General features: G+C 34.4%; 1 protein-coding gene across 4 annotated transcripts in view; it reads left to right on the top strand.

The window, feature by feature from the left end:
• snx9b (sorting nexin 9b) overlaps positions 1-15,013 on the top strand; it is a 63,065-nt gene that overhangs the window by 13,330 nt on the left and 34,722 nt on the right. For 2 of the 4 annotated variants that reach the window (XM_005170181.5, XM_021468448.2), the window contains exons 4-6: positions 3,964-4,062; positions 9,467-9,547; positions 13,533-13,698. In XM_005170181.5, the coding sequence (XP_005170238.1) occupies positions 3,964-4,062; positions 9,467-9,547; positions 13,533-13,698 (346 nt within the window). The remainder of the gene's footprint in view (positions 1-3,963; positions 4,063-9,466; positions 9,548-13,532; positions 13,699-15,013) is intronic. The other 2 variants (NM_001030124.1, XM_021468449.2) reach the window with 1 other exon arrangement.

Here is a 15,013-nt window from a genome sequence, read left to right as displayed (position 1 = left end):
AAACACACATGCTTCCTTCGTTTGTCTGTTCTCTGAGACAAACAAATGACAACATGTTCACCCTTCTGCAAATTCACATTCTGTGTTTTGTTTTCACACATATATATTTATGTTGAGGTAACGACACTATTATAGATGTATATGTGTATGTAAATTGGTTGTTTCTTTGATGTTTCATTGTATTTCCTATTATATTTTCCCTCTCAAAGTCTTTGGGCCCTATCATACAACTGGCGCAGTAGTCTTTTAGTAGTTTCAGTTTGGCGCAAGAGTCGTTTTGAGGCATTGCGCTACGTTGTTTAAATAGCAAATGCATTAGCGCTCATTTGTGCGCCCATAGGCGTTCTGGTCTAAAAAGGAAGGCGTTTTGAGGCGGACCGCTGGCGTGTTGCTATTTTGAGAAACTATAATAGATTTTTCATTAGACCAAAACTAACCCTGTCTAAACTCCGGCGCAGAGTTGCGCCTCGCTTACACACTGCTTAATACGCACAAGAGAGCAATAGGCAAATATCTTTACATATGAAAAAAATTAAATATTAAGGATATATATAGGATATAATAAGAATAGATATAGAATATAAATATAAAGGATTAAAATATTACAAAACATTATGTTCTAGCCTACATAAATATGAAAAATCACTGCTTTTATGTCTTCATCTCGGGAGGCTTTTTCAGTTCATTCATTCAATTTGCTTTTGTATAATGTTATTATTATTAGCAGTATCATTTATTATATCCATATTTATATTTGTTTTATTAAAAACAAGCTTAGATTTGCCCACCTGTCAGGTTTTAGACCATAAGGGGCACAGCATGTGTTTTAGGATATAACTCTGGTTTTTGAAGACATTTTGTTATTATTATTTATTTATTTGTTTGCTGGAAATCAGAACTGAATTTAGAAATAGTTTTGAGATGAATATTTGCGCTTAACAAACAAAAGTACTTACTTATAGACTAATTGATGTCTGTGCGTAAAGGTTTCCCTATCCAAGAGCAAATGTGAAAGTAGTTCCATTATCTCTCATTCTCACGCAGTAGATGCTCTGTTTAACAGTTTTCTGGTGAAATGCTCATTTTTTCCACTTAGACTTACTTTGCGTCCTGTAAATAGCGAATGCGTTCTTGGCGTGACGCAGCTGACTCTTAAAGGGAATGGGAGATGAGACTCTAATTGGTTTATTCTCAAAACACACCTATAACTCATTAATAAAATAAACTCAACCCTTTTAGACCATGCGCCACTGCGCAAGGCAGATTTCCCGTCCTTAAATTAGCAAAAACGCGTCCTGACACGCCCTGAAAGCGTTTGCGCCCTGTCAAAATAGAGCCCTTTGTGTTAGTTTGGCTGGGATATTTAAAAACAACAACAATTGAATACAGTGTGTTCCCAGGGTCTTAAAAAGTATTAAAAGTTGATAGATCAATGTAGAGAAATTTAAGGCCCTTAAAAAGTATTAAAAAGTCTTAAATGCTATTTTGCAGAATATTCAATTTTCTAGCATTTTTGATTGTACGGTTGTCTGCTAAAGTTGATCTAAATGTAATCTGTAAATAACAGGATGCTGTATAGTTTATGAATCAATGACATCTTGCTGCTTTGTTCACTGCCGTAATCAAGGCAACACCATTATTTCTGCAGTTCTATAGGCGCCAACCTGCTGAATTAGCTAGGTTTAATAGATTTGCATTCAGTATATGAATAACGTTTTAGTTTTGGATTAGTTTATTACATAAATATTTAGTAAATATACTGTAAATTTCGCCAGTGTTTCCAGTTGAAACCTAAAGGGGTTATGAGGTCTTAAAATGTATGGAAAGAGTCTTTAAAGACGTCTTAAAAGGTATTGAATTTTACTCTCTGGTTCCTGCATATAGTCTGTAATAGTAACTATTCTATGGAACTTAATAGTAGTTCATGTAAAAAGGCTAAACTGAGCTAGTAGCTGCACTGTCCTGCAAATACACGTGCTTCCTTCTTTCATTCACATGCGCACACTTTTCCAAATTCACATTCTTTGGGTTGTTTTCAATGTCGTATTCTGATGTTTTATTAACAGAAATAAAATGGGCTGCAGATACCACCTGTGTACTTTTTTTTAAATGAAAGTAGGGAGGAAAATAGGAAAATATGATACTAATCCATCAAACAAAGTCATCTGGAGACATGTCACGTTTAATAAAAAGTGTTAAAAGACCTAAAAATGTGGGAAATATTGTACCCTCACATTTGTTTTTAGTTAATAAAGGAAGATCAAGATATTGCTGGAGATCTTTGTCTTTACATTTTTGAGCTTCAGCAGTCATTTATATAAAGATTTGTTCTCTGAGGAGACTAATATATGTACTCTACTGTATTACTACTGTATTAGATAGATAGATAGATAGATAGATAGATAGACAGACAGACAGACAGACAGACAGACAGACAGACAGACAGACAGACAGACAGCTAGCTAGCAATTACTAATAGATTATTTTGCCCTTTTACAGCTCTAGTTTGAATCCACTTGTTAAGTGTGATGTCACATGAAGCGGCTTCCGGGTCCAATCGCTCTATTCAACTGAATGGGGAGACTCATAAAATGGTAATAATAAACGTTTACAAAGCGATTTAATACTTTCGAAAATAACGATCGCAATATATATGTCCATGCCTAATATCCGATGGCCAGAAAGTGATTCATTTTTTAAAACATTTTTAATTTTGGAATTTGTTATGCAGCAAGCCCAGAGATTGTTGTGTACACCATGATTTTATATAAAATTAAGTTTAATGTGTGATAGGAATAAAACGTGATCATAAACGAATGATTTCTCCACTCAAATGAATGGCGGCTTGGACCTGGAAACAGTATTACATACGTCACCAACACGTGACCACTTAACAAGCAGATATTACTTGTTGGCAGGAATTATGCAAATATGTTGCTTTGGTCATGTTGCAGATTGGTAGCAGGTAAAACAAATAAATAAATGAAAACGTTGCAGTGATGAGATTCAGAGCTGATTCTTTTTTTTTTTTTTGAGATGCAGTATCTTTTATAATGCACACTCACATGTTTTTAATTAACAACTGCAAATAATATGTTTTAAAACTCATATGTGCTTCTCTTTAAAGGGCACCTGTTTTACCTTTTTTACAAGATGTAAAATGAGCCTTTAGTGTCTTCAGAATGTGACTGTAAAGTTTCAGCTCAGAATACCCATCAGATTATTTATTATAACCTCCATAATCTGCCTATTTTTGTGTCTGAGTACAGTGTAGCTGTTTTTGTAGCTTGTGGCTTTAAATGCAAATGAGCTGCTTCTTCCCGCTCACTGTTCCCACATGTGTGTCTGCTTCTCATCATGGGTGACGTCAGATAAACAGCAGTCAGTGACAGAAAGACTCGGAAGAAGCTGAAATGCAAAGTTTATTTGATATATTTGTGTAGAAGATTATTCAAGCCTTTCTGAAATGATCAGTCTCACACACACACACACACACATATTAGCAATTACTGACACCGTGCGGGTGAGGTGATTGTAGCAGTTAAGAATTACACAGCAATTTTACTGTCTTCATTGCTAACATGCTCTATTTTAAAAACATTTCAAGCTTATAAAACTTATAGAAATCTCAAAGAGGTCGAACAAATATTTTAATCCCAGTTTATTTGCAAAAGAATGTTCTGTGAACGTGTATACATGTTATTACAGAGGCATGGCACCTGTCAATCAATTCGGTGGGCGGGAAAAACCACACTCCTACGTCCCGTTCCCAGTTGGCCTCAAAATCACTGGTATTGGGATATTTAAATAGATTTAAAAAAGAGACATGTAGGGTTTATATCACTCCAATATGACCATGGACACACTACATACACACAGTTCTGTCCAAACAGCTTGCAAAAGCTGATTTTCATAATAGTTGCCCTTTAATTCTCTTATTTGACTCTTTTTATTTTCTTCTAGATTAACCAGGCTCAGCCTTTAACCTCTGGAGGAAATGCAGCCCCCCTCGATCTCTCATTTTTTGACAGTCACGTGCCGACCCCGGCCAGCACCGCACAGGTAAGCCACTTTGAGTATTTCCAGTATGAATGGTGATCACTCGTTTATTAGGTTGTGTTTATCATGTCCTAAACTCACAGCTCTGTTCATTCTCTGTTTCTCCTGCTGTTCCTTCCTAAGAGGAAGTGAGCAGGAAGGGAGATTCCCATTCTGAAGAATAAAACGTCTTACTCAGAATATAAAAATGTGCATGCATGTAAACTTTTCGATTGAGGATTAAACATCCTGTGCCATTTATTATTAGGAACAGCAAATTGTGCTTTTTTTTGTTTATTAAGTATTTAGAGTCTCTCATTTGTTAGTGAGATTCTGTGGGTTTGGCCTTCAGTGCTGAGACAGCTTTTCACTGAGTGGGCTGAAGAATTTTCATAATGCTGCTTTGTTTTTTTTTGTTGGAACCATGGTCTGATCAGCAGTATTTTGAAGAGTAGGAGGCTGTCTGACTGCTATCGCTTTTTTCACAGCATTTGTTTCTATTGGCCCAGCTGTTGGCTTTAGTTTTTATTTTCATTCATACATTTTCTTGTCGGCTTAGTCCCTTTATTAATCCAGGGTCGCCACAGCGGAATGAACCGCCAACTTATCCAGCGAGTTTTTACGCAGCGGATGCCCTTCCAGCCGCAACCCATCTCTGGGAAACATTCACACACACACTCATACACCATGGACAATTTGGCCTACCCAATTCACCTGTACCGCATGTCTTTGGACTGTGGGGGAAACCGGAGCACCCGGAGGAAACCCACGCGAAGGCAGGGAGAACATGCAAACTCCACACAGAAACGCCAACTGAGCCGAGGTTCGAACCAGCGACCTTCTTGCTGTGAGGCGACAGCACTACCTACTGCGCCACTGCTTCGCCAGCTTTAGTTTTCGCAATATTAAAATGACACATTTTAGGCCATCTTGAAAGTTATATTAGGGTGAAACGTAACATCTGTACATCAACCATACATATAATATCAACATATTATAATACTATTCTATAGTAAAATAATAGTTTTAAAAAGAAAGTATAGTTAGGCCTGTCAAGATATCTATTTTTCGTTGTACTATATATATATTGCACCAAAATATATTGCGATAGGGGTTATTATTGTCATTTTGAGACCACTCATTATATAATGTCAGAATGGCAATGCAATTATGCAATCATTATATAATGTCATTACAATGCAAGTGCACTCTCAGAGAACACATTATGTTTTATTCTTAAGAATATTCAATTTAATTATAGTCATTTAACCAATTTAATAATCAGGCATTGAAAATCAAATGTGAAAATGTATTTCTTACATAAAAGATATTAAATGTTAACAAAAAGTAAGTCTTGTAAAAAGTCAAATGTCTTGTAAAAAGGAACAGAAGCTACGATATCTGCTACCAGCTCTATTTTCAGCTGTCAGACACCCACATAAAATATACTAAAGTAACTTATAGTAAATATTATAGTTTTGTTAACTCTACTGGCACCTCCAGTAGAGATTGAGATGTTGCACAATCAGCTCAAATGTAGCTAGAATTGTTTTTTTATTTATGGCCGATATATATATATCGCATCACCAAAAATGATTGAGGTCATGTCCATGTGTTGTGCGACAAGTTGATGTATTGATTATTGTGATAGGCCGAAGTATAAGTGTAGCATTCTCTTAAAGTAATTTCATATACAGTTAAAGTCAGAATTATTAAACCCCCTGAATTATTAGCCCCCCTGTTTATTTTTTCCCAAATTTCTGTTTAATGGAGAGATTTTTTTAAACACATTTCTAAACATAATAGTTGTAATATCTCATTTCTAATAACTGATTTATTTTATCTTTGCCATGATGACAGTAAATAATATTTTACTAGATATATTTCCAGACACTTCTATACAGCTTAAAGTAATATTAAAAGGCTTAATTAGGTTAATTGTCAGGTTAGGGTAATGTAAAACGATGGTTTGTTCTGTAGACTATCAGAAAAAAAATAGCTTAAAGGGGCTAAAAATTTTGACCTTAAAATGTTTTTTTTTTTTTAAATGATTTTTTCTAGCCGAAATAAAACAAATAAGACTTTCTCCTGAAGAAAAAATATTGTCAGACATACTGTGAAAATTTCCTTGCTCTGTTGAACATCATTTGGGAAATATATATATTTTTTAAATTCAAAGGGGGCTAATAATTCTGACTTCAACTATATTTTGTTTTATAGCTGAACGTAATGTCTTTGGATGCTTAATTTCATTTCATTTAAAAACAAAAAAAAAATTTATTTAAACTTGTATTAAATGTATGTAGCGGTTTATTAGTGTTTTGACCCACTTGAGCATATTTTGTGTGTAATTTCATTATTAGGTGTGAAATAAACGTGCTGTTTAATGTACTAACAAGCATTAATGGTTAACTACAATTTAATTCGATGTAATTTCTGTTGATATTTGAATGATGTGTTTTAATATGTTGGCATTTACGCATCTGTAGCAGATTATATTACAAATAAATTTACTTTAAATGTAAGGATCAACACTACATCTAAAATTATAATAATACAATTATTTTTTAAACTGAATTAAGGATAATGTTATCATTTATTATGTAATTTAAAATAACTGCACTATTTAAATGTGAAAAGATACATTTATAAAAGTGTTTTCTTTTTAGTTTGACTTGAATAGCACTATATATTTCTCATTCAGTTAATTATTATCTTTATATGTCTCCCTAAGGAGATATTTTTTCTTGGGCCATCAAGAGAGCATTTAGTCACCAAACAGTTATTAATACTAAAAGTAAGCTTAATGACATTGTATAAATTAGATTGCACTATTTCATCTAGTTTGTTAATATTTGAACCCCAAACTTTAAAGGCATAGAAAGTAATTAAATATGAATTAAAGTTTATATACAGTATGCTTCCTTTTTTTAACTGATTGATCATGTTTAATATATATAAATATATATATATATATATATATATATATATATATATATATATATATATATATATAAACAACAGTTTCAAAAGCTTTTAATCACCTTTAGTTTCTGTATGATTCATCAGAACTGATCATGCAAAACCTCCCCCTGTTGACAAACAGTTGCTTATCTTAAAGCCTGAAGCTGATTGGCTTATTACAGGACAGACTTTATCCTAATAGCTGCTCAATGGATCACTGATGATAACTGATATGACGCCAGCATAATGCAAAATATTTATGAGTCACTGTGGAATGTGTGGCACTAAGTTCCTGTGGCATAAATATTAGTCAGCTCTAATCAGTGGATCATCAAGCTATGATATGGAGTAAGTCTGGCTGTATTTTAAGACAAGCAGCTTGTTTTGGCCTAGAACCTGTGGTCAACATGCAAAACGTATTTGTGTATTGCATTTAAAGTTTGCATTGCACTTTTTAACATTTAACTCATAAATATACTAAAGATTTCTACACACTATAAAGTTATCTGCAGGTTGCAGCTGGAAGGGCATCCACTGCGTAAAACATATGCTGGATAAGTTGGCAGTTCATTGCGATTTGGCAACCCCACAAGAATAAATGGACTAAGCCAAAGGAAAATGAATGAATGAATGAATGAATGTATTGCATTTGTCATATTCAGAATGAATACAATGGCATAAATCTCTTTATTGTGAAATCAAACAAGTTTGGACATTTAAAAATAAATTCTATACATATTATAATATATGAATAGCTGTAAAACAAGCAATATTTTTTTAAAGTGTTGCTTTACAACAGAGGTGTCCAAACTCGGTCCTGGAGGGCCGGTGTCCTGCATAGTTTAGCTCCAACTTCCTCTAACACACTTGCCTGGAAGTTTCAAGTAAACCTAGAAAAAACTTGAGTAGCTGGTTCAGGTGTGTTTAACTGGGGTTGGAACTAAAATATGCAGGACACCGGCCCTCCAGGACCGAGTTTGAACATCCCTGCTTTATAATAAGGCTCTAGTAGTTAATGTTAGTTAATGTATTTAATAATGTAAAAAAAAAATAAAATAAACAATACATTTACTACAGTATTTATTCATTTTTGTTACTGGTAGGTATTGAAAAATCATGTATTGTTCGTTCATTAACTAATGTTAACAAGAATAACTTTGGATTTTAATAAGACATTAAATTATGATTATTAATAAATGCTGTACATGTATTGTTCATATTATGTTAGTAAAAACCTAAACTAATGGAAACTAATCATAAAGTGTGACATAAATTAAATATTCAGTTTTTTGGAGCAAATATGTCACTGAATATTATTAATGTTTTTTTTTTTTTTTCAAACAAAAAAAATCTTTTTTTTAAATTATTAAATAAATGAAATTTAAATGTGTACATTAGGGCCTCAATTATTATTACTATTTTGTTGGTGTGGTTATCCTAAATATGTTACACTACAATAATTTATGGATATTATGTATATTATGAATAAACAGAAAGCAAAAAAAGAGAGTGCTGTGGCGTGTGATCTGAAGCCATGATCACAAAGAAAATAGCTTTTGATGATACAGAACACAGATGGTGTTGCACGAAGTTGCACGATTGTGTATTAACTCAGGACTTGACTTTCAGATCTATTTGTCTGATGTCTGATGCGTCTTTTTTGTGCTTTAAAAATGAATATTGGTAACCCTTCAGTTAATGAGCGGAGGCTTGCAACCAGGTGCCTGGGGGAAATCAATGTTTTAATGATGAAACGTTTAGGGTCATGTAGGGCTGCATGATACTGGCAAAATAGTATTGCAATATTAATATTTCCTGCGATATTACATTTCCCTAGAGAAAAGATGTTTAATTAGCCTTGTTAAAAGTAATTTATGTAATGATCATGCTAAAATAAATAGGTAATAATATAGATTTTTCGATCTAAAAAAGGTGCAAACATTTACACTATGACAGAAAATTAAAATCAATTATATGATTTTATTTATTTTTTTAATATTGGGGTCACACTTGAAACCTTTCTGGCCAAATGTGTCTTTAAGGAAACAATTAGCCCTTAGTGCACTTTTCTAGTCATCTTAACTTACATCAATCAAACTTACAAAAAATATTAAGCGTTGTAAAACTTAAATGGTTTAGTTGATACATGATTAACTTATTAAAGAAAGTTAAAGCAGCATAAAAATATTTGCAGTCTTGACTATTGCATTTGCTTGTGTATAAAAAAAAATTGATATTTATTACAAAGCATTTTCTGCATCAGTTTTCACTTTTGCCCCAAAATTTTCACTTCAGTGCATCCATAAAATAAGGTAATTTATTGTACTTCTCTGCGACACAGATATTACATATACTATTATTGCTATAACAATAATTCTTTGATATATTGTGCAGCCTTCGGGTCATGTCAGGGTAACCCTTCCCTTTCAGGTGTTTTATGACCATATCACGTCTTTCCCCTAAGGTGGATGTAGCTCAACCGGAAAGCCCAGTTACCCCAGTCACCCCAGTTACCCCAGGCTTCACCTCCACCTCACCTGATGAGGTACCTGAAATGCATTAGCATGGACTCAGGGCCATGCATGCTCAATCCCGGAGCCCTCACTAACAAGACATAAACACCCCATTCTTGGGGACTGATTGAATCAGATCACTCTGCAAATCAGTCACACATCGATCAAAATGATCAGCACTATTTCTGCTACAGTAAACATTCACAGTACTCTACATCTGCCAGCTTTTAAAGTGATTTAGCCATCAGTTAAAGGTGCAGTATGTAGAATTGACATCTAGTGGTAGAACTAGGTATTGCAGTCCAAATTCAAAATATTGGAGAGGGTTTTTTTGACCTGGCTTTCTCCGACCACTCAACACACATGCAGGTTGCCAGATTGGCATCCCAAACAGTAGTATGTATGCCTAACAATCAAGCCTTACACTAGGATTGTTACGATACTGGAATTTGGTACCAGTAGATGCTTTTTTATATTTTAAAGAACATTAATTTCCCTCTAAAATTTGTGCGCTGTTGAGCGGTTCACCAACCTCACCGCTGTTTACTATAAAGATAGAGGGACACTGGAGTGTTTTAAAGTCAGGTCAATCAGCTGGTTTGTCCATAAGCTGACATCCATGTGATACGTTGATGAATCACAGCTTTAAAATGCTCCAGTGTCCCTGTATCTGTGGTTACTCTCAGTAAACAGCGGTGAGTTTGGTGAACTGATGACCTTCACAGCCAATCACAGTCATTCCTGTTGAGCATGTGAACACAATGGCAAATCAGCGGTGTTTAAGAGCGTGGTCAACAGTGCACAAATGTTAGCAGGAAATGGACAGTTTTAAAATTTCAGTATTGATTGGTACTAAATTCCAGTATTATGACAACCCTGCCTTACAATGTAAACCATTCATGTTTACTTTTGCAGTATATAAATTGTTTGCTCATTTAAAAACATCTCTTGTATATTTATATTACTGTTCGTCTACAACTAACCTCCAGAGGTCACATTTTTGTCTGAGCTTGCAACATTGAGACATCCTTCAAGACTGAAGTGAAACACGCTGTGTTTTCTGCCAGGGCAACCTGGGATGCTGAAATATATTTGGTTAAACTGGTAGTGGGTGGGTTATAGAGACCAAAGCTAAGACATTACGAAATGCAACAGGTTTTCTGAAGAGAATAACTGACTTTAGCATTGTTTTTGATAAACAAATATGTTCTTCTAGCAGGTTTCATAAACATCTGCAAACATATCATGATATCTTTATGCTTTAGAAGAGTCAAAAAGTTACATACAGCACCTTTAAATATAGCTGCATCTGATTAATGTTTGTTGTTCTTTTCCATTTGTTTGTCAGTTCCTTATTCATGTCTTTGTTTTACTTGAAGAATTTTTTTTTCTTATCACAATTAAAGTAATCCAGGCTGTTTTGTTAGCCTCCTGCCGTGTACAGCTTGCAAACAGCATTCATGAGCTGTGGAAAAAGCAAACTAGTCCTTTATTGAATTAAGTGTTTCCCAAATGCACTAAGTGTCATTTGAATTGGTGTCGGTCAAAATGTCCCTTCCAAACTCCAGAATCCACATCAACACTCTTTTTAAAGCAGTCTCTCACCGCATGGTGCTCTGCTCTCAATGCATGATATGCAGTTTTGCATGAGCAAACAAGTCGAAGCCAAAAAAAAGTGTTGAACTTTGTTCGATGCATGTCTGTCGTCGATTGTGGAGATGTAACAGAATGACATATGGAGTAATTATTCAGCACACATTTGCCAGAAATCATTGCCGTGCTCGAAACAAAAGGTCAGAGTTCCTCAGATGGGTTATTATAAGGGGTTGATAACATGAATGAGTCCTGGATGATAATGTGTGTGTGTGAGTGGGTGGCCAGTTGATGATTCGGAAATACAGAGCTTATGGCTTTTGCCTCTTTGGCTCTGGGCTTTTGTGTCATCAAGGCCGGCCAGAGGTCCATTTAGAGTCAGCTGTTGAGTGTTGACAAGCTGATGCATCCATCAGGAAGGTAAACATCTCTTTCCATTCAACATGTCCATCTGTGCGCGTATATTCCGGTTAAATGGGTTTTCTTTAGATGTCCTTGAATTGGCCAGAATCACTGCTCAAATTGAGTCTTTCAGGCTAATATAATAACAACAACAACCAAAGGTGCTTATCTTTAGATGTAAGTGGGCTTTTTTGTATCTTTTTTTTTTTTTTAAAGGTTGACTCATAAAAAGATAATTTTGCTGCTGGGCAGGAAACTGTCAGAAGTGCATGAAGACAAACAACATGTGTGGCTTGTGAAATGAGAGATAGTGAGCATGCTCGTTAATTAACTCACGGTTTAATGTGTGATAAACTCAACCAGTTGATTACTTCTTTAAACAGAATCACTATGCTTTTTATGTGTTTTAAGACAGACCATGTCCTAAAAATATAGAACACAACAAAAAGATTCCAGCAACAATCAATTCGTCTGTTCACACCAGATGAGACAAACATTTAAATAAAAAAATAGACATTTTAAGAGCAAAAATACTTTTTATAATCTAAATGATAAATATTAGACCTTATTAACCCTTAGGTAATATTTAAATTATGTTATGTTATCGTTATGTTAGTGGCTGTTTTTGCCCCATTGACTTCCATTATAATGACTTTTTGATTGCAAAGTCTTGACACCGAATAATCATGTATTATTGATTGTTGGTGTTTTTCCGTTTGGAAGAGGTACAATTTTTCATTCTTACTGTTGATCATCAGTTGGCAGAATTTAGATTAATTCATTTAGATTAGGCCAGTGCAAAAATGTTTCTGACTTTTATATGGAACTCTATGGAGTAAAACAACTAATTATAGTGTGCGTGTATAATATAAATACATTCACTATGTTTTTAGTGCTGAGCTGCCCTGTGCAAAAACAGCCACAAACATAGAGAAGGGGTAGTAAATTTGCTCAGTGTGTATTGTTAAGTTTTTGAAAATATTCAAAGCATTTTCCCAAAAATATGTGTCATTAAGATTTGTCACCAAAAATCATTCTATTTGCTTAAACAGAAAGAAAGTTGTGGCCAAATTAAGACTCAAAATCCCCACAGATGGATGAAAACATCCCGAACAGCACATAAGGGTTAAAAGTAGATGCTGAGTGACTTAGTTTGCTGGTTTACACTCACAGTTCTAAGTTTTGTGATCGAACTATATGTTTGCTTGTTCATTTATTTTCAAGATCTGATTTAAACTATTGGCTGCCACTTTCAGCATGGCAATAAATCTCATATAAAATTATATTCAAACTCACACTGGTAGCATTTAACCCCGAATAAAGCACATAACCAGTACCTGAGGTGATCATTATCATAGTAGTGGAAATTGTTCTTCAGCCACAGTGTCACAAAAATCATATCTATTTCTAAAGACTTTAATGGTTTTGAAAATTTCTTTTAACATGCACCGTATCAAATGAAATGAGTGTAGTTAACTCAAATTTACTGAAAGTTAATTATACTTATTTGAAAAGAGTTTTAAACTCGATGTTGAAGGTAATGAGTTAATTAAATACCTCATTACTTCAACTGAAATGGAGTAAGTTCACAGTACTCATATAGATTAGTTTAACTCAAATGGTTTGTAGCAATTGGTTTCCTCAAATGGTTTGAGTTGCCTTAACTTGTTGGGTTTTACAGTACTCAGTTGGTTTGAGATCTTTTATTGGGTTTTACTGTGCTCAAATTGCTTCATTTACTCAAATGGATTAAGTTCACAGTACTCATTAGGATTAGTTTTAAACTTTTTGAAGAAGCCGATTGCAACAAACCATTTAAGTCACCTTAACTTTTTGGGTTTTATAGTGTGAAAAAGATAGATTTTATTGTGTGTCGTTGTGTGTTGTTAGGACCCATTGTTATCCTGTGTGCTGTGAAAATGAATTGAAGCTTATGACTAGTGCAAATGCTCATTTGCTTTTTGTTCCTTTCTAATTGAAATGAACGTAGAACTGTGAAATATTGTCTTTCCTTTCTTTCAGACGAGTAACGGCAATGACCCGTGGGCAGTGTTTGACAATAATGCCTCTGGGGGGTTTTCTAATAACTGGGCAGCTCAGCCAGAGGGCACAGAGACGGGGAAAACCAGTAACAACAATGCATGGCAATCTGGGGGACACGGGCATCCACAGGCCTACCAGGGTCCAGGTAACAACTCAAAATATTTGATTATTCACTCTGAACCAAATGTTTTGAAGGCTGTAATGATGTTTATGGGTCCCATAGACCTAGTTTTGTTTTAATTTGTAGTCTCAATTTGGCATGGGCCTGTAAACAATTCTGACACTATGATAACCTTATATAAAATGATCACTGTTACACAGTATTGTGGTTACTGCTTTAAAATATGCTCTTTTTAAATGTCAGGGTAAAAAACAACCACTTTTCCCCCATTGAACAGGTTATGGTAATCTAAAGTGACACGATATTGAGAAAAAAAATACACTGCAATATTTAGTTTTTCTGTGATGTATATTGCGGTGATAATATAATTTCACAAGATGACTTTGGAAATGATTTATAATTTTACATTGATTTCTTGGAGTGTGCAAGTGTGCAATGACTCCACAAAATCATGTGTCCTGTTTAATTGTAATCCCAACTTGACAATGCAGAACCTGCGATGTGACCTGCATCGTCAAGTTGGGATTATAATTAACCAAGAGCCACAGTTCAGAACACGTGACGTCGTGGAGTCATTGCACACTTTACCCTAATCTATCAGAGTAAAAGATTACAATTTAGGGGCACAAAATTATAAAGTTTCTCTAACAAAAATTAATTGTGTTGATTATTTATAAAAAAGACTATACATTACTGAAAAACAAATGAGGCTACAACAAAAAAAATCCAGCTCTTTTCAAAATCACTTAGGAAGTATTTAACGAATGACAAATATCTAAATTTTACATCAATAATTTTGTCTTCAACATTACATTGATGGAAACAAGTATGCATTTGCGCTGATTTCAGTCTGTTAAATGTCTTTTAATGCAGTTTGTGCTGATGATTCGGTCCTACATGGAAAACTGAACAGCAGAGCCAGAAGGCACACATACTTCTAATGTTTATTCCTCACAAAGAGCTGTTGCATTCCTCTGTAAGGGTTTCAGTCCTTTGTGTTCAGAAAACAAGTCGTTCTCTGGAGTTTGTAAATGGTGCTGCGCACTGTGTTTCATGGATGTTCTTGGCAAGATTTTTTATTACCTAAACATCTTGAAAGAGAGTAAATTCTTTTTGAAAGCTAGCTGGGTACGGTAGGAGTTAGTATGCACTAATCAACAAAAATATAATTTATAATAATATAATTTATTGCAGGCAGATCAGATAATAAAGGAGAATTGTGAAAGTGTCAGGACGTGGACGCACTGGGTGCTTTTTTTTTGTACATGTCAGTGTTTACGAATAGATTACACCAACAAGAACATGAGCAGTCTTGACAAACTATACAACAGTATAAAGC

This window comes from Danio rerio, chromosome 20 (genome assembly GCF_049306965.1).
Source record: "Danio rerio strain Tuebingen ecotype United States chromosome 20, GRCz12tu, whole genome shotgun sequence".
Classification (NCBI taxonomy): Eukaryota; Metazoa; Chordata; class Actinopteri; order Cypriniformes; family Danionidae; genus Danio; species Danio rerio.
Note: the sequence above shows the minus strand (reverse complement) of the source record. Positions and strands in the feature narration are given on the sequence as shown.